Below are 25,645 nucleotides of genomic sequence, written 5' to 3' on the forward strand. Positions count from 1 at the left end.
TACCATCATAAACGCAATAAAAATTAAAATACTTATGACTTTGTAAAGTTGATATCTCTTTAAGTAGGTTTGTGAGCTTTACTTGGTCGCCATTTTTAGACGATTAAAAATTTTTTTTAGATAAATTAATTTTTGCTATGAATTTCAATCGTATTTAAGATACATAATTACATAAAGTTCTCACATTTAGGACAGCAGGACCCAACTTTTCTATTTAATATTGTTTTCAATCTCTGATCATTATAATTTTTTGGAAAACATTTGACATTAAGCATTTTTATTTGATACACCAGTATCAATATTACAAAGTTAAAAATTTGCACCATTTCTGGTGTTACCAATCTTGGTAACACCAAAACACCAAAAATCTATAACCATATTTATTTACATTTACAATTTACAAATTTTTTAAAAGATACAAATACATATCATAATATATAATTTATTTTTAATGTATAATCTCTATTTCTAATAATCTAAAAATGTAAGAAAATGGGTGGCCACCTCAGTACAACCAACAGTGGAATGTTTAAAATTATAAACAAATAACAATCAAATAAATATGGTCTATAAATGCGATAAACATCATTTTTTTAAAACATTAGTCAAAAAAAAATGTAAAAGTTTTCCAACAAGTTTTTAAATTTACATTAAGTTAGGAAATGGAACATTAGGTATAACAGTACAAACCATTTAATTCAATACAAAATTGAAATAAATGCAAAATGCTTTAAATAATAATTAAATTTTTAATTACGCAAAGCTTTCAGAACGCAAGTTTATTTGCACTTCAGACCAGGGCTACAGCCTCCACGGTGCCTGCGGCGTTTAGCAAGCGTTGCCACCCTATAGTTACGTCACTGTACGCAACTTTGATTTTGTCGTGAGGTGTGTGCACTTCTTGCCTAAATACAAAAAATTTGAAAAAAACTTGATATTAAAAAAAAAGATTTTTAAAAAAACTCATATTTTTTATACAAGGAAGCATCCATTATGTACATACGCAGTAAAACCGCTGATTTAGGACCTCCTCCCCATGTACGCACCTGTATGCTTTCAAAGACCCCTTCCCCACGACACTTGTTTAAAAAAAGGGTAGGTTAATTTGTTAAATCGGTAAATCGATTTAACTCGTTTAACATTAAACGTTAAACTTCAGATTCAAACGATCGATTAACATAGTCGTGACATTTTACACGAGCGTTTTAAACACATTAAATGCACATGGTTTTATTTTGCTATAAACACTATCATGTCTAAACCTAAATTAAGTAAGTGATATATATCTGTAATAAACTGAGATGTTCTCAATATGTTAAACTTATTATACGATTTAGAAACTATAAAGTAAAAGAGTACACAAACGCCTAAAATTAATGAGCATACCTTTAATATATCACCAAAATTAAGAGTAATTTACTTTAAACTTTAGCTTCGTAGTTTGTTAAGGGTTTTTCAAAACTGGTACTTGTATTATATAAAAAATTGTGCCTGCAGAAGGCACAATTTTTTTTGCCTGAAATTGCCAGGTTTCAGTCATTGGTAGATAATTAATTTGATAGGTATGCAAAGTCCATTCATAGCTACAAGTTATAAATCTTTTTTAAGGTATTTGAAGCAGCTTTAATTAATTTGGAATAAATCAATTAATTTAGTAAAACCTCATTTCAGCAAGTATATATCTTATTTAAACATTACAAAAACAAACGAAGATTTTAGTAAATCTTTTATCTTTTAAAAATATTAAAGAGAATTTATTTTTGTGTTTATCTTAAAACATGAATGGCCAAAAAAAAGTTGTATTTAAACTTATCATATTTAATATATTAATCAAATATTATTATCATTTAATATTTTAATATTAACTTAAACATTTTTCATAAATGGCCCAAATTTTACTGTATTGTTATAAGTATCAAAGATTTAAATTTTAAGTCAATTATAATTGGTTATTAGCAATAGAGTAGAAATAATATTATAATTGGAATTAATTTATTTACTGGAATTTATATAAATTTAGATTCGAAGAGTAAAAGAATGACTTGTCGAAAACGTTTCAAGATAGTAAAAAAGGTTTTTATTAATTAGGTTTTATTTAAGTTTTAGTGTTACTTTTTTACCTTAGCCACCTTGCAAAAATCCTAGTACCCAATAATATATTATTAATTTCAAAAGTTCTTACAGAAAAGATGATTGCTTGAAGCACTGCAACACTAAGACATTGTTTGTGTTAAATAGTACTATTACTAATACATTGTATTTTGGCTTGATTTAAATTAATAAACAAAAAAATATAGACTCTGTTACTTATATTATTATTATATTTTACAAGAAAAATTTCTTTTCAACTAACTATTTTTATTGTATTTTTAATTTTATTTTCAACTATGAAGTAATTTAAGAATATTTACTGAAACTATTTGACAAACAGTTAAATAACATGTAAGACAATTCTGATAAAATGTTATACTAAATAGGAAAATTAAAAGAAAAAGATCACTCAAAAACAAATTTTAAAATTATTTTAAAATTTTATTTTAAAATAAAAATTTTTAATTTTTATCTTAAAATTAATAATACGAGAATTAATAAATTATAAAAAAAATCATTGTAAAAATACATATTTTTAGTTTTTAGTTTAAAAATGTTATTTTCCAGGCAGTGAAATCTAAAATAAAATTTTTCATAAAATGATGGTTATATATATATATATATATATATATATATATATATAATATATATATATATATATATATATATATATATATATATATATATATATATATATATATATATATATATATATATATATATAGTTCTTTAGATTGTTGCATTTGGGAGTACGGAAGGAAAAAAATGATTCTTATGCCAACAAATACGTCACTTTTAATTACTTTTGACTTTTGTCCAATGTTTGCCTGTTGTCAGAAAGTTAAAACCATTAATTTAATTACAAATTAATTGGTTTTTAAAAACCCCGCAAAAACGCAAATTTAATTGATCGGAACGTTTTTAAAAACATTCTGAATGTTTTTAATAATATAAACAATATTTTTATTTTTTTTAATAAAATGTTTTTATTTTTATCTTTTTTACTGTAAATCATGCACGGAGTGTTGCTACATCGACTATCTTATAGCTTGACGCGCAACAAAGTGCTGCTACATCGACTGACAAATAGCCTGATTGGCAACGGAGTGCTGCTACATTGTTTTTTCCATTTCCATGTTGCTCCTTGCCATGTCTTTCTCCAAGGTCAAGTTGATTTATTCTTTTCGGAATCGTCAAATAAACAAATTTTCAATTTTTTTTTTTGCTAACAGTGAAAATATGTACAAGGAAAACAATTGTCAACAACAGTTGTTTTGTATTTATATTTCTTTATTATTTTTGCTAGCTTTGAATAAAATAAAGAAGTTAGTTTTTCTTGGTATGCATTTATTTTGTTTTAATCAAAGAAATTTAGCCCAAACATTTTTTTTTTATCATTTCTTTAATATGAATTTCTTGGAGGTTCAGGATTCCCTTAAGATAATTAAACATCTATTAAAATTTTTGTTTCTTAATACAACAACATAATTAAAAAGTATTAAATACTCATAAAAAGTTTATTTAGATTTTTTGATAAAGTTAATAAGCTTATATAGCTGTCTATATAGTCTTGCACTGGCTTTTTTGAGAAATTTAAGTTATGTTTTGATAATTTTGAATATTTTTACTGGAACTTTTATTCTGTTCCTTTTTCATTGCAAGGATAGTATTTGTTTTTTTAGCTTTAAAATTTTGACAATCACTATAATAACGAGTGGGTGTAACAAATCAATAAAAAAGTCTGTAGGTAAACTTTTAGTAAATGAGTACTTGTAAGGTTTTTCTAAGTTATGCAGAACTTTTTTTTTTGCTCAGAGGTATTTGTATGCATTTTTGATTGTTTTTTTTGTTCTACTTTTGATGTATGGGTATGGAGGCTGGCGCGGGCTGTAGTTTGCCATTCCTGCCAAAGCCTGTGTTTTCATTATCAAATTTTAATAAGTATAATTTACTTATAACTTTTTAGCTTTTAATTTTTACCATTTTCTTTGACACAAAATATGAATTGGACTTGGTTGTCCCATTAATAAATCAAATGTTGATCGCACATTTCATTTTGTGCTTCATTTGAATAAGCAATATTAAACTTCAAATATTTATCTCAGCCCCCATATATGATAAAGCTAACCAAAATTAGCCCTGATATATAATGTATAGCTAATAGAATCTTTATGCATATATGTAATGTAAAGTTATTATTTTATTTTCATGAATGTATTTTTAGGTTGCTGAACATAATCGAAAGAAAAGAAAAGAAGCAAAACTTAAATCAACCAGTATGTACTTAAATAAGGAACTTTGTTTGAATAAATTTGTTTGATTGATTAATAATTTTTTTTGAAATACTTGAAGTTTCCCTAGAATTTTAAGACTAAATTTATTCAAATTTTATTTAAATATAAAAGTCCATAGTCAAGCTAAACCACCTTAACTTGATTATGAAATGCAAAAATGCTGACTTTTTTCTTTATGGTTTTTCAAAAAAATGAAGAATAATGAGAAAAACTTATTTCTGCTCCAACCAAAACCCTAAGATGATGCAGCAGCAACTTTTTTTGCATCTTCTCTCTAAACCAGTAAATGTTAGGGCAGGCCAAAAAAATAAACATGAATTTTTACACATTAGAATACAAGCTATATATATATATATATAAAAAAAAAAAGATTAAAACATTATTGAGAGCAACCAAAATTTATTCATATATTTTTATTTTTTAGCCTAAAATATGTTAAAATATGAATTTTGTTGGCAAGTGAAAAAAGATTAGGAATTTTATATCCCTAGAAAATATTTTTTGAAAACAATATTTTTTTTCAGTAAAATAACTGTCTTGTAATTCATGCTGTTTCATCCTATAAATGAAGGTTATAAAAGCAGTTATTATTTACATGTGATAAATCAGCAAATTTATTGCGATTCTTGACCTCTTTAAAAACTTTTTGTGTAGCCTCGCCCTGAAGATAAGTAACTTTATTTCAATTTGTTCTTTATGTTTATTTTTATGTAGATATTTCAAAGTACCTTCTTAACTATTTTTTTTTTGTATTGATAGTTACCTTAAAGGTGTATCCAGTTTCATTAAAAAAAAATTAAATTTGCAATATATTTCTATGAATGAATTTTAAAACATTTTCCATGTTCTTTTAAGATATGACAATGTGAAATATAATATAAATATAAGTTTTCTGTGAAAATTTTCAAGTGTAAAGCATCTTATAAATTTGTATATATATAGAATATCTCTATATATATATATATATATATATATATATATATATATATATATATATATATATACATACAGCCCAATTTTTTGCCGACCTTAAACTGTTAAAGGTTGTCAAAAAAAACTTTGTTTTACTGTGCAGTATTATGTTCATTGATGTTTTCTTTTCACAAATATTTTTAAAAATTTGTGTTTCTTATTAATTCAGTAATGTGTAAAGTTTTTTTGACATTTATTTATGAACATTATTAAAATTATATTTATGTATATCTTATTTGTAAAAATAAAAATTCTATTGTGTGGACATTACTTGTTTGCACGTACTAATAATGACTTCCAAAACATAAATAGAATGTGAACAAAACAGAAGATTGTTTTAAGAAAAAATTATAAAGAAGTATAATCTTTTTCAAATACTGAATTTAGATTTCAGTGTTATTTTTGTTATATCAGTTTAAGTCATTTTTAAAGCGGTTTAAAATAAAATTAATATCAACGCGCTACTTTAAAATTTGTTAATGATGCAATTTTACTTTTAACAAATGTAAATATCAGTGTTGTGTTAAATTTTTTAAACCTTTTTCGAAAGTTTTTATACCATTTTGGTTGTACTACTCAATTGTCTTCTTAGAGTATAGCATTGTTGCCAAATCGGGCTAAAAAATAACTGTATTGCTGTGTTTGTTAATAAATGGAAAGAGGTTTGTGAAGACATTCAGTGATGTACAAATTAGAAGTCAAAGTCTTTCAGGAGACAAATGGAGCACTCTTAATGCCACATGAGCAAATCGCTTGCCACACAAGGATCTGTGAATCAAACTTTTTTTTTGAGGCAAATTACTCTTTCAATTGATCGCTTCAGAGTTTTTTTTGAACCCTTGCTCTCAAGTGCTTTTCTGACAAGGAATTGACTGCATTTGAATTTTTTGGTAAGATCTTTTTGGGATTGGTATGGATTTCTTGTAATTGACCAGATGATAGGATTCACTTTGTTTTTGTCAACAAAACCTTTTTATCTTTCCACCTCCTCTTTTTATTGATTATTCAATTGTTCACTTATTTTGGACAAATAAATTAATAATATCAGTAAAGAGCTATTGCTAAGTAAATCTGGCAAGAAAGTAAAATAGGGAGCTAAAATTTTAGAATAAGAAATATTTTTAGAGGTCCCCTGACACTCTTAAATATTTGACCAGTCCCTAATATTTATAAAATATAAAGTTTTTTAAAAGTAGGTCGTGTTGGGTCTCAAATTAAGCAAAATTTAAAAAAAATTTCAAAAATAATTAAAAAAAAATATTTTATATTTCACTGCTATGTATATATAAAACTACAAAAAATGCACCTTTTTCATTTTCATTTTAAAAATGTCATATTGCAGTAAAATCTAATGTGAATTTCTTTTAATAAAATGATGATTATTTTTAAAATTTTTATAAAATATCACTTAATTTGAGACCCAACATGACCTACTTTTAAAAATCTATTTTTTTGAAATCATTAGGGAATGGTCAAATATTCAAGGGTGTCGGGGGACCTCTAAAATTATTTCTTATTCTAAAATTTTTGAAAGTCATTGTTTTTTTGATATATAGAACACAATTAGGTGTCAGACAAAATCAATTTTTTAAATTGTTATTTTGTGATGCACCCTATGAGAGATCACTTATGTAAGACTGTAATAGAAATGTTGTTTAGTAAAGGAGTTTACGTGAAAAATAACTTTAGCAACTGAAGCAAGAGTAATCAGGATCTAGCAATAGATTCAGATTAGATTAAAGAGATGAGTATGAGGAAAAGTTCTGTGTTCTGCCTTATTCCTGTGAGAGGTAATAAAATTCTTGGGGAAAATAGAGATGAGTAAAAGGAAATTCTCTATGCAAATAGTTCAGCCTTATTCTTGGAAGAGAACATAAGGTAGAAAATCTTGGGAAAATAATAAAAAGAGAGGTAGAAAATTCTTGGGAGAATAATGAAATTAGATCCGTATGAGAGGTAGAATGTTAGGTCTTTACTAATGACATTGCTAAAGATTTTCCAAGCTTCCAACCTTCAGGAATAAATTATAAGATTTAGTAATTTGAGATTAGAATAAACTGGGTCAGTCAGTTCTTGTAAGAAAAAACAAGGTGCACATATTTAATTGTTAAAAGTTTAATTGTGTCATTTAAGTATTTTAAGTTTGTAATTTAATTTAATTTTAAACCGCATTGAAAGTCATTTAAAGTTTAAATTTGTTTAAATTAAACAATATAACTATAACAAAATTTACCAGTAAAATTTAATTCAGTATTTGAAAATTATGTTTCCTTATGGAGATTATTCATTTCTTATGCATAACTTCAAAATCTTTTTTTGTTTGTTTTATCAATTTAGTTTTTTTGTGTGTGAAGGTGTTACTCTTAATTTCATAAATTTTTTATCAACTACTTAATGAACCAATTTTAATAATGCTTAGTAACTTAAGTCATGAAAATTTTTCGTTATATTGAAATGTTAATAAAATTAATTAATTAAACTTGATTGATTTTAAATTAACTAAAATAATTTTAACTAAATTACAAAATTCTCTAAAATATTATTGCCTGAAAAGCCTTAAACTGGGTTTATGCGGTAAAAGTGCTTATTTATTAAGATTATTATATAAAAGTGCTGTTTATAAAAATAAACAGTTAATAATAAACAATTTTGTAATGAGATGAAAAAAATTCATCTATTTGAAACAATATATAAATAAAGTTCTTTAAATGTAAAATGAATATAAAAAGTTATTTTATGACAAAAGAAGATGATTTCAATATTCCAATAGAATTGGCTTAACAAAAATGGCTTGATGCATAGAAATTTTTTTTACTTAAAATGAGTGCAGCTTAATGCTTCTTGGTGAAGGGTCAACGCACACACACACACACACACACACACACACACACACACACACACACACACACACACACACACACACACACACACACACACACATACACACACACACACACACACACACATATATATACAGGGGTGTACACTTGGACTTTTGGTTGATCGTCAGAAGGGCGACTGAAAATAAACAGTTTGTTAATTTTGGTCACCCGCTCACTTTTTGAGTTGCCTGTCGCTATTTTTTATAAAAAATTTTGCATTTAACCGATTTCTTGCATATTGTAGCCATTTTTCATTATAGGGCTAAGTGTAGGGTAGAAACAATTAGCATTAAATAAAAGTAATGTTGTAAACTATTGATAACATTCACTTTTCTACTTTCAGATAAAGCACATGCAGATATATATGTCATTAGGTTTTTCACTTAAGTTAAGGGAATTTGGTTTTTCACTTGAATTAAGCGAATTAGGTTTTTCACTTGAATTTTATCCAAAAAAATTTGCGCACTATTTTACAAAAATAAAGTATTGGCATATATAAAAAAACAATTTACAAATTTCTTTTAAACCCTTTGCATTTAATGTGTTTTAATTATTAAGATTTTTTTTGTTACAGGAGCTTAAAAACTATTGATATTTTAAAAGTATTTAAAGTATCATGTTGTAATTAAATTTAGTTTTAAAATTATTTAAACTAATTTAACAAAAATTATTAATAGAATCTAAATTCGGTATTTGAAAAAGATTATATTTTCTTATAATTTATTTCTTAAAATAATCTTATACTTAACATAATTCTTTGTTTGTTAATCACTATTTATTTATTTTAATTTTTACGTATTTAATGTAGTATTTTTAAGAATATAAACATAGAATATATTTGTAAACATAATTTATGTTCATAAATTATTATGTCAAAAGAACTTTACATGATATTGAATTAATAAGAAACAAAAAACTTTTGTGAAAAACTTCTTTGTTTTAATAATCTATGATAATCTATGATGGAGAGACTAGCAACAGTTAGACATTAGCAGGCAATTAGAAAAAAACTTCTCTAATAAAAATTGCAAAACCATTTTACATTTATTTGAAACTAAATTTTACATTCAATGTTTTACTCTTTTACATGCCTTTGAAACTAAGTTAAAATTTTTTTTATAAAACAATTTGTTTCTTTAGAAAATTCTGAGTTGCGGTTAAATGCTTTTTTTAAATCCTAATATTTTCTCCATAAATGTCACAGAAACGAAGTTTAAAGATAATCTAAATATTCCACAAAAAAAAGTTTTTGATTAACTCAAATGCTTTCAAAGTTTACATTTTCCAAAAAAGTTTAACTGTACACTTTCCACATTTATAAAAAGTTATGGTAAATTTAGTTCTATTACTTTATCTCTAAATCCTTAAATAAAATCTGTGAGTTAAAAAAAAAATTGTATTTTTGTTTAAACAATGAAACTTTTTAGTTTTTATTTAGGAAGTATTTTATTTAATACGTTTAAATGCTTGTACAATTTTCTTATGTTCTAATTAATAATAGAAAATGCGGAAAGCAAACTTTGACATTGTGATTTTCAAAATATAGTCCTATTGTTATTTTAGATAGTTACTTTATTTTTTATAGAATTTTTGAATTAAAAAATTAAAAACTAGAACAACCGATGAAATTTAATAGACGCCTTTTCATGTGACTTAGTTGCATCAAAAGAATATTTGTCGCCCTTCACAAAATTCGTTCATCTGGCACCATCGGGCAACCACAAGTGTACACCTCTGATATATATATATATATATATATATATATATATATATATATATATATATATATATATATATATATATATATATATATATATATATATATATATATATATATATATATGATTAAATGTATACATAATAGATTTATCTTTATACATAGTCATATAAATAATACAGAGTGGCTCTACCGTTCAATATTGAAGCAAATAGCGTTTGGTTCATAATTGAGAGAGTTATAAAACTTTTTGCATAGTGTTAAAAGTAGATATCAAAAAAGTTATCCTCAAAATCAAGCTCATCATCCTTAGGGAGGTGTGAAAATAAAATTAGGGAGGTGAGTGAAATTAGGGAGGTGAGTGTGAAAATAAAAGAAAAAAAGACTAATAGGTTTTTAAACCCCAGTTAGTATTGTTTTCAGCTTTATAACTGTTTATTTGTAAAATAAACTTGTTCCTAAGTGCACTTAATTTCCTTAATGTTCCAATTCCAATGTTTATAAAATTAATATTATATTAAGGTTGGGGAAATAGGATACTAAAATTCCGGAATCCTGCCGTTTTTAATAAATCGAAATCCAGAGATTGAGTATTTAATCCTGGAATTAGGCATTTAATCCTAGGATTTAACGTTATAGATGTGAAATGAAAAATAGCCTACAGCTCATTTAAGTTTGTTTTATGTATAATATTAAAAAAATAAAGATACTTAATAATTTAATAAATAGTTTTATTTAAACCTATTTTTGAGTGTATCGTGTTATTAATTTTCTCAAAATCTTACAATAATAAAATGTAAATATCTTTTAAAAATCGTATTTAAAAATCTCAGGTTCAATCCCAGAATTTCAGGGCTAAGTAAATGTAATACCAAATTCCCAGGATTGAAAAATAGAGTCTGGGATTACAAACCCCTTATAAAATATTTGTTTATAATTTTAGGAAAACCAAAAGATCCTGGAATTCCAAATTCATACCCATTTAAAGAGAAACTTTTAAAGCAGATAGAAGAACGCAAACAGCTTGTAAGTTTAATACAATTGAATAATTAATGAATTATTGTTGATTTTGTGTGTTGTTGCCAAAGTGTAATATTTTTTTAAAAAACATGCAATCAGCTCAGCTAGGGGTGTATTTTGAAATTGAGTTTTCAAGTTTACGTAGGAATCCTTTAGCTCTGTAATTTTTGTAGTTTGAAAAATACTTCTGACAGTCCTATCTTTATAATTTTACAAATGCTTTAAAGTAGTTTATTAAACTGTGTGCATTTTCTTAAAAGTAATTGAGTTAAATAGGGTTCCCACCAGTCTTGGAAAGTCCTTGAATTTAAAAGTGGTCTTAGAAAGTCCTGGAAAGTTTTGGATTTTTTTAGTTATTCTGAAAAATCCTGGAAATTTGCATGTAGTAAATTCCTGTTTTCTCAAACCTCCAAAGGACCAAGGAAAATGGTTCGACTAAATAAATGTTTAACCTAAGCGAAGTAAAATAATTGTTCTTGCTTGAGACTATAGAAAACAGTTATAGAGCTTGAGACTATAGAAAACAGTTATAGAGCTTGAGACTATAGAAAACAGTTATAGAGCTTGAGACTATAGAAAACAGTTATAGAGCTTGAGACTATAGAAAACAGTTATAGAGCTTGAGACTATAGAAAACAGTTATAGAGCTTGAGACTATAGAAAACAGTTATAGAGCTTAAGACTATAGAAAACAGTTCGAGACTATAGAAAATTCTCTTTGTAAGTTTATTATTACTTGTTTCAAGTATCTTCTACGTCTTTTTTTACATATTTTTTTTTTAATTAGTATTTTGTTGTTAAATGTTTGCTTTTTCTTGTTTATAGCTTTGTATTTCTTTGTATTTCTTATTCAATGAGTTCTTTAACTGATTCTGGAATATTATTTAGTAAAATGTTTTCATATAGTGACATTGCTAAGTTGTTTTAATGTAGACCCACTAAGGCAAGTTATGTTGCAATATTTTGACTTTCTTTTTTTTTTCAAAATGATTTACTATCTAGGCTATCTAATGCACTATATTAAAGTATTTGATGAATCCATAACATTTTTCTAAAGAGTTAAGTGGGCCTTCTGGTTTAATTTTAGGATAACAAAGTTGGTATGTAAAACTCATTATATTAAATCAGAGTTCACAGGGCGCTCAACTTCATCTGATGATATGTAAAGATTCTTTAACTGTATTTCTAATTTAAATAAATCAAAGATTTTACATCAGATGGAACTAATGTAATTTTTTTCTTCTAGAAAATTTAAAAGAACAGAGGTAAATGGATTAACTTGATCCAATTATAGATTTGAACCTGTGGCCTTTAGATCATTCATGTCACTTTTTAAAGCTAAGGGCAAAAGCAAGTGGGTGGCAGCAAAATAATTATGACACTAGTATACAAGCAGCCTATAAAAACATCACTGAAACATTTGATTATCCAATGCAGTTTTTTGACTTTTTCAAACTTTTTGACCTATAGGTCAAAAAGCATGTCATTTACAAAACTTATGATCCCTAGGAATTTCAATAATTTAATAATTCAAATAATACAATCAAAATAAAACAAATTTAAATAAATTAACTCTTAATACTTAATTTATGTGAAAAAAATATGTCTTTAAAAAATAATTAAAAAATTTTAAAACTCAACAATGTTGTACTAACTTCTTTTGTACATTTGTATTTTTTAGTTTTTTTTAATTTTTGTTTATTTTATTACTTCATTTTTATCATCTCTTAAAGTTATTTTATTTATATTATCTCTTGGGTTAAGAACTATAGTTGAATTGACTTAAGAAAATGAACAAAATAGACAAACAGAAAAATATTTAATTGCCTATTCTTTTTTTTTTTATCATTTATTAAGGGATTATTTTTTGTATTGTTAAAAAATTACTTTGCATGATTTAAATATGTTTTACTTTTTACTCTAAATAAAGGAAAAGGAACAACTTGAAAAAGCAAAAAAGAAAAAAAATGATGTTAATAGAAAGAGAAAACTAGAAGATTTACAAAAAGATGCTGAGAGGCGTGCTGCACAATATGAAAAAAAACATGCAAATAAACAAATTAAAGACGAAGATGCACAGCCACAGTCAAAATCTAAAAAAACCTACATGAAGGAGTTAAAAAAAGTCATAGAAGCTGCAGATGTTATTATTGAAGTGTTAGATGCACGTGATCCAATGGGATGTCGATGTCCACAGATTGAAGAAATGGTTACGGCGTCTGGACCTAATAAAAAATTAATATTATTACTCAATAAAATTGATTTAGTTCCAAAAGATATTGTAGAGAAATGGTTAAAATATTTACGTAACACATTACCAGCTGTTGCATTCAAAGCATCCACACAAGACCAGAAAAGCAAATTGGTAATTATATCTATTGTTTTTTAAAGTTCAAAGTTTTAATTATTTACAAAATTAATTTCAAGTTCTAATTAAGGTTATTTACAAATTCCTACAAAAATGAAAAAGTTATCTTTTGCATTTTATAGGGCCAATCCAAAGTTCCTATTGATCTTGCTTCACAAGAACTGTTACAAAGTAGCAATTGTCTAGGTGCTAGTACATTGCTAAAGCTGTTAGCAAACTATTGTAGGAATTCTGGTATCAAAACAAGCATAACTGTTGGAATTGTTGGTCTGCCAAATGTGGGGAAAAGTAGTGTTATAAATAGTTTAAGGAGGTCAAAAGCATGCTTGGTTGGTTCGACCCCTGGGCTGACCAAGTAAATATTTGTAAAAAAGTTTTCGAAAGCAAAATTAACACTTTTTTATTTTGAATTTTAAAAATTGTCTAATAAACATTATGACATAGTTTATTTAAAAATTTGTCCATAATAACTTTTATATTTTTTAATCACAGAAGTATGCAAGAGGTTCAACTAGATAAGCATGTTAAATTGCTTGATTGCCCAGGTGTAGTAATGGGTTCGAATTCTACAGATATGCAAGTTATTTTAAGAAATGTTGTCAAGGTAGTTTTTTTTTTTTTAATACAACTTTTGTTTTTATAAGAAATTTAATTTTCAAGTGTAATTTTAAAATTTGAATTTATTTATGCATTAAATATTCATAGATATTTTTTTGGCAGACACTTTAATACTTCAAGTCTTCACAGGTTGAACAAATCCTTGACCCAATAAAACCAGTTGAAGCTATTCTTAGTAGATGTGAAAAGACAATGATAATGCAAAAGTATTGTGTAGCTGATTATTCTGATGCTCATGACTTTTTAGTTTTGTTTGCAAAAAGATTAGGAAAACTAAAAAAGGGTGGTGTTGCAGATGTTCATGCTTCCGCAAAAGTGTTGTTACAAGATTGGAATAGGTATGATAGTATTGATATATGATATATATTTAGTGAATTAAAAGATTTAATTTATACATTCAAATAAAATGTAAAACAATCAAGTTGTACTAGTTCTGTAAAAATAAAAAAATAGCATAATAGAAATTTATAGGTCAAATACTTAAAAAATCTATACAACTTTGTGCAGGGGTTTGGAGCAGAGGTCTGAAAATTGGCTCCGGCTTATAATAAAATAAAATATTGTCTAGAATATCTGGTTTGAGCAAGGAACGCAGATCGCTTGATATAAACTTGTGCAGAAAATAACCTCTCTACTTTTGCTTGTGAGACAGGCATACAAGTGACTACTCTGCATGCTTCTTGTTTTCTTTTTGGGTATTCTTCAATTCCCTCAAAAGCTGATTTTACTTTTAAATGTCCCATTTCTACTATTACCCTACAATTGTCCATAAAATTTGTATTAAAAGTATTTTTATCATTAAAACTAATTTTGGTCGCACTTTTCCTTTTTTCTTTTTTATCAAGCCCTTTTTCAAACTCAACCTCTTCTCCATCGGAATTAGATTCACTTAAAACTAAAAGAAGTGTTGCAGATGGCTCAGCGATGTTTCTTATTTCTTGACTTATTATTATCTTTTTGGCATCTCTTATAAATTTTTTCTGCTATTATTTTAAAGCTTAGTTTTGCTTGTATTATCTGGTTTTCTTCCAACAGCATTCTATATCTAACATCAACATAAACTGCAGCTAGAAATATATCATTATCAAAAAGTTTTTCTTCTCATTTCTGTATTGATTTTGAAATGTCTTCTGCAATTAATCCTTGATTCTTCTCTAGGTCAGATTTCAATTTCAACTATCTTTTAGGAACTCTCCTTGAGTGATGTCGGTTCCTTGAAGTTTAACTGTCACATCATACGGCTTTTCTAAAAATTTGTGAAGATGACTCAACTCATCCCATTTTTTAGGACATAGAAAAAATATCTGATCAACTGCAGCAAGTTTCTTACACAGTGGTCTCAAGAGAAATGTTTTCAATCACCCGAAACGTAGAACCCCAGTATGTCTTGTTATCTAAAAACGGAACAACCTTGCATTGCTTCCTTACTAATGATATTGTATGTGAGTTTCTTAGTTTCTTAATAATGTAATTATGCTTAAAGTTGGGCAATGTATGTTTTTTTTAAAGCATCACAAATAGCTAGCTGTAAAGTGTGAATAACACAGCGCATCAGCCTAATGTCATAAGACAATTGTTGACACCATTTTGGGAGGACAAAGGCTAGATTTTCCTCCCAGGATGCTGCACTTTCTTCCTCATTTGTATCATGTTATAAAAACTCCTCTTTTGTATCCTGTTGTAAAAACTGCTTTTGTTCTTTGTCCTGCAAAGCTTCATCTCGAAAATTTTCATCACCTGAATGTTCGTTTAAAAGTGTGATTGCTCTAATTATATTGGCTGCATTGTTTACACTTGCACATATTATTTGATCTTTGCTGATACCAAATCTATATAGAGTGTCTTCCACCATTTTTTTGATAGCAGCAGAGTTGTGCTGTCCTTTTGTATCTATCAGTGCCAACGTTTTAACTTGATTTTTTCCTGCATAATAATATTGAATATTTATTCCTAAATAGTTCTTTTAGTGTCAAGTGGCTGCATCTATTTTCACATAAATAAATTTCTGTAACATTATTTCCTGTATTTCAACTTTCTTTTCATAAATGACAATTAACCATTATATAGCACTATAATTAACTTGTATTAATAATTAAAAAAACACAAAAACTGTTGCTTTTTAAATAACTAACTTATGGAATCATCTTCACTACCGAAATAAAACTTTTATTTAGAGTGAAATTATTTTGGTGTATATTTTTAAAAATTCCATTTACAAACTTTATTATTCATAAATTATTTTTATTCCATTTTTGATTAACTAAAGAAAATCAACACAAAGCGTTATTGCAACTCACACAAACATAAATAAATATACAATTAAAAAATTTATGTCTAAATAAAAGTAAAAAGAAAAATCTATTTAAAAATTTTTTTAAAGTAATAATAAAATAATAAAAAAAAGTATAAACAAAAATAATATCAATTATAAAAAAAAACAACCTTTTTAAAATCATTTTAAAATTTGGAACTCGCGTGTTTAAATCTTTTTTAAAAATGTTTTAACTAATTAAAAATGTTAAGACAAATTATGTGACTTAGCACATAGATTAAGTATATTTTCGTTAACCAATCATTGACATTGTTTAGAAGTATTATTTTAAAGTAACTTATCGTACTCGACAATATGAACCACTTGATATATTACACAAAATAATTGGATAAAAATTAAATTCTCAAAAAATGCTTACGATTTTTTTAAAGTAAACAAAAACATATAAAATATTAAAATTATATTATAAAAATGTGCCTTTGTGCCTCAAGTTGCACATCTATTATTTAACAGTTTGTTTTTTTATAAAGCATATGAAAATATGCTATATTTCTAAATAAATTATAAATATTTTAATTAGCGTAATTGTTTAAATTCTTAAAAAAAATCTCATAAAATAATAACTTTATGGAACTTTGATATTTCAATATATCAAAGGGTGGAGCTGGCTCCAACAGAAAATATTTTAATTCCAGCTCGGCTCCATGTAAAATCATGAACTCTCCGGATAGCTCTGACTATGAATCCACTCCAAAGCCCTGATGTTGTGTCTCTTATATATATATAATTCATAAAATTATATAAATTGATATATATAAGTTACTAATTATTTACATATATATATAGGTGTTGTTGTTTTTATTATTTTTTAAGTGGAAAAATAACGTTTTACACACATCCGCCAATAGATCAAATCAATACAGAACATTCATCTTCAACTATACAACAATATTGGGGCGCTGAATTTGATTTAGTAAAATTTTTTTTTTTTTTTTTTTTTTACCATTTTTAAAAATATGAAGTCCATTATGAATTTATTTAATGTAATATTTAGAAAACTCTTGAAGAGGAAGAGAAGTTAGACTTAAATAGTCTTGTGCAGAATATGGAATTTGCTCTTGTGTTAGACCCTGGTAAACCAACTGCGATGGAAGAAATTAAAGATGAAGACAGTGAAGATGAAAATAAAGTAATAAAATTCTAAATAAAAACAAAAATCGTTATTGTTTATTAGTATCTAATTTTTTTTTTCCAAAATGATAATGATCAAGTTTTGATAATTATCATCATTATCGTTCATTTGCTAGACTTGTTGGTTACATTAGTTCAATATTTTTCATAGTTTCAACTTGTTTACCTGTTATTTGTAAATTTTAACATCCTAATGTCATTTTTTACACACTTATTTCTAAATTTTTTTCTGGTCTCTATTTTTTTTATTTCTAAGAAGCAACTATTTCATAAAAATTGAAGTTATTTGTTGTCGCTCTGTGTTTTCATGTCTATACACCATCAAAATGTTTCAGCGTAACTAAATAGTGATCTGTCATTATGTTTCATTGTAACTAAATAGTGATCTGTCATAAGCTGTTGCATCTCAGAATTTTTGAAACGGTAACGAGAAATCGGTTAAAATTAGAACAAGAAAAAATAAAAGTAACAGGAAAAACTTTATTATTGAAAAATCAGGCGAGACGAGACGAGAAGTTCCGAAAAAAACCAAGCAGAAAGGAAATAGATTTATTCTCTAAATTTCTATGAATTTTTCGAAATTTTCATACTAGTTGTAATTCGATTTTTGTAAACTTTATTTGTAAAATTATAATTTTATGTAAAATTATAGTCATATAAACATAATTACATATTGTAATTAAACAACATATAATTACATATTATAAAAACAAATAAATATTAAATTCTATAACTATATACTATATTCTAAAAACTATATCAATAGAAATACAAATTCTTATTCGAGAAGCCATTTTTAAAGAACTTTCTCACTGAAAACTAAAAAACTTGTAGACAAACAATGGTTTCTTATTGGCTAAAGTATTACCTAATATTTTGCACAAAAAAAAGTGCTCTAATTTAAAAAAAAAATGTTAATTTTCATTAAATTTGATACAGCAAAAGAATTAGAGGTTTTTGGATTAAGTTTCGTTTTGTCTTGAAATGAAACAAGATTAGATTTTTTTATTTATCGTTATAATGAGATGGTAACGGTAAAATAAAAAGTAAGCAAATGTCTTCCGAAACGATAAAGTGCTTTGTTTCGTCAATCTAAAATATAAAATTTACCGTTTAATTCAGAGATCCAACGTAACTAAATAGTGATCTGTCATTATGCTTAACAGGTCTATACTAACTTCAAATGCTTTTAAATTTTTTTTTCTTGATGTCTTTTTAGCCTAACCATCTTCATATCTAATATATAACAAAATTTACATAAACAGTATTTGTGATTATATTCCTATTGTAAGTATGTTTTTCAAAAAAAGAAAATTGATAAAAGCTAAAATCTTACTTTTTTATATAAAAAAAGTAAGATTTTAGTGAAAGATTACTCTTTTTCTTTTCGTTAATTTTTATAGAACTATCAGATAGTGTTATCAGATAGTGTTATTTAATTTGTTAAATAACACTCTGATAACATTTCTATAAAACATTATTTTTAACATTTAATGGTTTTTGATTTATATAGGACACTGAGGATTGCGAAAATATGGAAGATGATGTTGATGAGTCAGGCAAAATTACACAGGTATTATGATTTAAAATAATTCTGGTTTAAAAAATAAAGTAGTTTATTAGTTTTTGGTAGTTATTGGAAAAAAAGTCAAGAAACCAAGAAAGAGATCTGTCAAGTTAAAAACTTCATCAAAAAGTAATTAGGTGGATCAATACAAATCCAGAGTACTCGGTTCAGGATTTCAAATAAGAAATGGGTGTTCCCAAAAAGACAGAGTTTCCCTGGTAGATCCTAACGGCAATTTAGTAAAGAGCTAAAAACGTATTCGAAAACTGCCACGAGAAAAATTTCAATAAAATTAAAAGCGTTTTGTAATGGATGATTAAAAGCTACTGCAAACTCGACTGTTTGACGTGCCCTGGCCAGCAATTTTATACATTTCTGAAAGAAAAAAACCCTTGAGTTATGCTAAAATCAATGAAAAGTTTTAGTTTAGCAAGCCGATTGTTTGTGTGGTTTCATAACCCAGTCATTTTTTCACGAATGGAAACATAAACCCCAAAGTTTATGTAAAAAGCATGTTTAAAAAAGCAACTTTTGTCTATTATCCAAAGGCATAATGATTCACCAATCTTTTGGTCTGATCTTGCATTTTACCATTACTCAAAAATGTAACTATATGGCATTAACATAATGGTGTTGATTTAATCCCAAAAAACATGAATCCAGCAAACTTGTCACAACTTCGTCCAATTGCTGCAGGCATCAATAAATTCCGTCAATTTAATGACTTTTTTAAACTTTTAAAATTTTATATGAAATGCCTTCTGTGTTTATAACAATTTTAAAATTTGAATTTTAGTCATATACTTTACTTAACATAGTTTGAAATTCTTTTGTTACCTGGTTTTTTTACTAATTTGTATATACAGTATCGGACAAAACGAGTGCAACCAAATAATGCTAATTTAGTTTCTTTATATAAAAGTGCTGCATTTTTTCAATTTAGAGAAATAACTATGTAACTGTTTAGAGACAAAGTTCTTCAAGTTTTATTCATCACAAAGTTCATTATTTGTACACGAAAATTAATAAATTAATCAAAAGTATTAAAAAAAGTTGATTTCCTTCTGGACAAAACAAGTGCAACTCGACAAAATGTTGACCAAGCTGTATTTCGCTATAAATATTTCGTAGCGAATCCTTTGTTGTCGATCACAGCCTTGCATCTTCGAGGCATAGATTCGATCAGGTGATCAATGAAACTTTGTGGAATCGCTGCCCAGGCCTTTTGGATTTGTTCAAGCAGTTGATCCTTATTACGAACACCTTCACGATTAATTCTGCCGTTGACAATCTCCCACAGGTTCTCGATAAGGTTGAGATCCGGAGATTGAGGCGGCCAATCCATCACCGATAGGTGGTTGTCTTGAAACCGCTGCTTGACTACTTTTGCAGTGTGTTTCGGATCGTTATCTTGCTGAAAAACCCATTTTATTGGCATATTCCATTCAGCTTGAGGTAACATAACATCTTTCAGGATATTTTTATACATGAAACGGTCCATTATTCCATCGTTTCGATATATTGGACCTAGACTGTTAGCAGAAAAACACCCCCAGACTATTACATTGCCTCCACCATGCTTCACGATTTTATGGCAGTAACGTAAATCGAGGCGTTTTCCGGTCGACATACACGGCAAATGCCATCGCTCCCAATGATGTTGAACTTCGATTCATCACTGAACAGGACAGTTTGCCATTTCTGCACATTCCAGTCAATATGAGATGTAGCAAACAGTCTTTTCTTCTGGTTTTTTAGTGAAATCAGCGGTTTCTTTGCAGGGCGTCGAGAAAACAATCCGGCTTCAACAGCACGTCGTCTGATTGTTCGGTCCGATACAGGCAGCTCTAATTGCTTTTGTATCTCGACTGATGATATCCAGGGATCCTTCTTGACAGATCTGACGATCATAGAATCCTCTCTAGAAGTGGTGGAATGCGGTCTTCCACCTTTGTTATCTGCTGCCAACTTCCTCGTAGAACGATATTTGGAACATAGTCTTGATACGGTCCTTTTTTTTACGCGATATTTATCACAAATACTTTTTTGTGACATTCCACTTACGTAATCGCCAATAATTTTCTTTCTTAGTTCCAATCCAAGACTGTCGGGAACCATTTTTGCACTTGAAGTCATAAAAATAATAAAAATAAATAATCACGCTTCTCAAGCTTACAGTTTTGCATTTACCGTGATGATACAATAATGCTCTGTGGAACACAACGTCTTGGTTGGATGTGGACTGTATTGATGTAATGAAACACTTGTTGTATTTCACTTCTTGTATTGATGTTCTTCGATAAAACACTATGATAAAACTCCCTTCGATAAACTGTCTTGATAATACTGACTGATTGACTTCCATATACTGACTGAATTACATGTCGATTTACATGTCTCTTATATAGTAAAATGAACCTGTGTTGGAAGATTCTAGATGCTTCTTTTCGATGCTTCTGGAAGCTTCTGGATGCATCTGGATGCTTCTGAATGTTTCTGGATATTTCTGGATGCTACTAGATGCTTCCAGATGCTTCTTCTGGAAACTTCTGGAAGCTTTTGCATGCTTCTGGAAACTTCTGGATACTTTCTTTAATTATTAAAAAACTTCCATGACGTTGACACGGACCAGACTTAAGAAAATGAAACAAACCAAAAAAGTTGCACTTGTTTTGTCCGCTGCAAAATGGCACTTGTCAACGAAATTCTGCCTGTGTGCTGTCACCTGTTAGCTGATTGCTCATGTCATGGCATGCTATGACTCCAGACTCCTGAACTGTTTGCTGTGGTAGTATAGTTCGTTTCGTTTTTAAGACATGTAAAATTAGGAACACTTTTTAGCATTGTTCGATGTTGGTTGCAAATGTTTTGTCCAATACTGTATATATATATATATATATATATATATATATATATATATATATATATATATATATATATATATATATATATATATATATATATATATATATATATATATATATATATATATATATTGTTTCTTTAGCAGCAAATTGTTATTATTAAACCCAAAAAAAAGAAAGTATCATTTAATGATAATCAGTCAAAGAAAAGTGAAACTGATGATACCAATGATCACAATAAACAGTTAAATAAGCAATTGAAGAATCGTATAAAATCAAAAAAACGAGAATTAAGAAAAATGGGTGAGTATTTATTTCATTTTTTGAAATTTAAAATTATAAATTTTCATTTTAAAGTTACAAAACGGCTTTAAACCTTTTATATTTTGATTTTATAATTTAAATTTAGAAAACAAGAAGCAAATAAGCACAATCAGCATTCCGGAATCTGAACAATATGATTTTAATGTTTTGTAGTAAAAATAATTAAAAATAATCCTCTTGCTGTCGTGTTAATAAATAATTTTTTTGAAAAATATACGAAATTATTTCAAGATTATTATTATTTTTTTTTGTTTTTTTTTCTTGGATTTTTTTGACAAATTTTTCTAGGATATAATAGATATTTACGATAGCAAGTTTTTTAATTAAAAATATCTTTTAATGTCTAAGTTCAATTTATAAATAAAAAATTTCTCTGGTTGAAATTTACTTTTTTTCTATTCATTAAAAACCGGAAGCTATTTATATAGAGGTGCAAACAAATCTTGTCCAACCTCTAAGAGAGATAAATAAGTGTTCAAAAAACTTGTTTGTCAGACTGGATACGACTTGATGGGAAATTTCTATTTTATTTAAACAAACTAAATAAGCAGCGGTTAGAGTTCTGGCTCAGAACCAAAAAGTTTGAAGTTCGCTTTAGCTTAAAAACGCAGCTTAATAACGCACAACAAAATTTCCGGTGCCGAGCAAACAATTTATTTTTTGTATAGCATTTCTCATTTTGATTTCAAATATGCAACTCATTTTTTCACCGTCACGTCAGGCTGTAAAGATATTTGGGTTCAAATTATTCAAAAGTATGTCTAGCCGGGTGTCAAAAGAAGCGTATTTTCATAGAGATTTTAGAAAACATAAATATTTTTCCTTAAAATTTATTGACAAAAAAATTATGTGCAAAATGCTTAAGACTTTTAAAAAAATTTCAACACTGTTTCTTAGCAATAATACAAAAGTACTTGTTTTTATTACAAACGAATATTATTTTTTAAATCTCTATGAAAATACGCTTCTTTTAAGACCCAGGTTGACATGCTAATAATTTAAACCCAAATATCTTTACAACTTGATGATCGTGATGGTGAAAAATGAGTTGCATATTTGAAATCAAAATGAGAAATGCTATACGAAAAACAATTTTTTTGCTCAACACCAGAAAAAAAAGTTCTGTTGTTGACCTGTGTAATTAACATTGATAAGGAAGGAGGCGGTTTGCTCAAGAAGTTTTGAGCAAATCCGCCCTTCTAAAAAATACTGATTTAACTATTGAATTAATATTATAATAAAAAGTTTGATTGCGTTAATAAAAACAACCTGTTCTTGTTTTATGACTGTAAATGTTTATCTATTTAAAAAAAAAAAAGTCAAAAATCTTTTATGATTTCAGGGGAAACTAAATTATTAACGCAATCAACAATTAGTTCAGACTGGAAAAGAGTGTTTGTTGCACCAAAACCTATTGAAGAAAAAAAGGTGTCTACTTACTTATAAATAATATATGTAAAATACCTATAAATCTTTTCTAATGAAATTGTAACTTCTCTAAAATGCAACGGTAGCATTAAAGACAAAGACAACACCGTTACAAAAATTGTCAATACAATAAGACCGCCTCTGATACGACCGTTCGCAGAGCACAAGCCTTTGTTATATTACATGAGGAAAGTGTCAACTGGTAAATCATTGGGTACAGATGCAATATTTCTTCACCAACCATATAATCATAAACTGGAACTTTTTGTCATGGCAAATTATTCATGTTCCAGAATTGAGAAATTTTAGGAAACAATGTGATCGCATGTATGAAGAAAAATATTACTGTCTGATTTAGATTTATTCAAAATTTGACAACATTGTATTTACAATATTGAGTTTTCTTTCGTAGTTTTTGCTTTTCTTAGATTTTGAAAATAACGTTTAAGTTATTATTAATGTAGGTTGTGTTCATAAAGTTTGATCACAAGTTTTTAATTTTTGTAAAACAACTTGTTCAAAAAATATCTAATAACAATGATAAACCCAAAAGTTTCCTGTTTCTAACTTTCTAGTCATTAGAATTGACCTTATTAGGGAGTTGGAATTTAGTTCGAATAAAAAAGTCAATTTAGTTCGAATAAAAAAGTAATTTAGCACTAATCAGGGGGCTGGAACGTAGTTCAAATGAAACCAAAAAACAAGTTTCTTATTTATTACCTTTGCATAGTGCTCAAGTTATAAATAGCGTGAAACAAATTTATAATTTTTAGTTTAGTTTCTGCTGCTACTTGTTTTAATTAAGTGGAACTAGTTAACTGATTTCTAGTATCAAAAAGTTTTTTTACAATTTATTGCATGCCAAAATGCCTCGAAGTTTGCAAAAATAATTTTTAGTCTTTTTTGTAATGAGTTTTCTTTGCTATATACTTGCAAAGCAAAAAAAAAAAAAAAAAAAAATACAGTTGTAATGAAATATTGTTGTTTATCAAAATATTAAAGATTTCAAAATATCAAAGGTAAAAAATTAAAATAATTTTTTAACTTCCATTAAAGTTGAAGCTTAATTTTTTTTATTAATTTTTTCCTTTCAATTCAGAAGAAAAAAATTAAGCTTCGACTTTAATGGAAGTTAAAAAATTATTATAATTTTTGATCCAGAATCCAATCCAGAAAAAAATAATTTTTTTTTCTGGATTAAAATGTATTCAAAGCAACTTCCATAATTGATCCTATCACATTTAAAATCTTTTTCTTTTTTTTCAATTTTTGTTTAGGGTTCCCCAAAAAGACCTAACGGTCTTGTCATAGAGCACTGCGGAGCATTTAACTAGGAAGTTCACACTTCCTTCCTTACCAACGGCGCAAAAATATGACCTAGAGCTCGCACTCTAACCACAGCGCCATGACCACTAAAATTTATAAAAATCTCATACATTTGTAAAATCTTAGTAAGGGTGTTAGTAACAAAATCCAATATCATACATATGATACGATTTTTTTACGTTTTCAACGGTCTTATTGCAGAGCACCTCAAAAATACATTTAAAGAGAAAGTTCAAGCCGTCTTTTTTACGCTTATTGGCTAGAATAAGCAGCGAGCTTCTGTGCAATATCCCACTGTGAATAATTTTATAAATTACATGTAAAAAAAATTATAAAAACAACATTCTCTAAATTAATTGTTTTTAAAATATTTAATAACAAACTTTAAAAAGTTTTTCGAATAAATTCTTAACAAAAAAATTTACGAGAAATAGTTTTTTATATTCTTTAGTTTTTTTCGTCATATTATAATTTAGGTAGACAAACAAAATAAACGTTTAAATAATAATGCTATAAACGTTTAACTAACTAACAACACTTTTTATATGTATAAAAAATATCACTTTATTAACTTCATTTTTTATTTTATCCTTTCAATTATTAATTACTATCTTTACTATAACTAAAGATTCGAAAAAGTTATTTGTTACTATTAGTTACGTAAATATTTACAAAAACAACAAAAAGTAACTCAACAACTAAGGAATTTTC

General features: G+C 26.9%; 1 protein-coding gene across 2 annotated transcripts; it reads left to right on the forward strand.

Annotated features, from left to right (window-relative positions):
- Positions 1 to 1,137: 1,137 nt before the first annotated feature.
- On the forward strand, positions 1,138 to 22,410 carry LOC100200440 (guanine nucleotide-binding protein-like 3 homolog). Of its 2 annotated transcripts, none has more exons than XM_065818183.1 (13): positions 1,138 to 1,271; positions 2,021 to 2,073; positions 4,316 to 4,367; positions 10,900 to 10,982; positions 12,907 to 13,341; positions 13,467 to 13,699; positions 13,837 to 13,948; positions 14,092 to 14,300; positions 17,108 to 17,207; positions 17,289 to 17,423; positions 18,939 to 18,998; positions 22,003 to 22,159; positions 22,266 to 22,410. In XM_065818183.1, exons 1-13 carry the CDS (start codon positions 1,253 to 1,255, stop codon positions 22,331 to 22,333), a joined length of 1,716 nt encoding a protein of 571 aa, XP_065674255.1. In that variant the 5' UTR covers positions 1,138 to 1,252; the 3' UTR covers positions 22,334 to 22,410. The 2 variants fall into 2 exon arrangements, with proteins under 2 accessions (XP_065674255.1, XP_065674254.1); XM_065818182.1 differs by having other exon boundaries at positions 1,139 to 1,271; positions 22,000 to 22,159.
- The last annotated feature ends 3,235 nt before the right edge of the window (positions 22,411 to 25,645 follow it).

Source organism: Hydra vulgaris, chromosome 14, assembly GCF_038396675.1.
Source record: "Hydra vulgaris chromosome 14, alternate assembly HydraT2T_AEP".
Lineage (NCBI taxonomy): Eukaryota > Metazoa > Cnidaria > Hydrozoa > Anthoathecata > Hydridae > Hydra > Hydra vulgaris.

What these genes read in the sequence shown, in the direction of transcription:
- LOC100200440 (XM_065818182.1), top strand. An exon ending in GTTTCAAGATAGTAAAAAAG is followed by an intron (nt 2,074 to 4,315) that starts GTTTTTATTAAT and finishes ATGTATTTTTAG; the next exon opens with GTTGCTGAACATAATCGAAA. An exon ending in ACAGTGAAGATGAAAATAAA is followed by an intron (nt 17,424 to 18,938) that starts GTAATAAAATTC and finishes TGATTTATATAG; the next exon opens with GACACTGAGGATTGCGAAAA.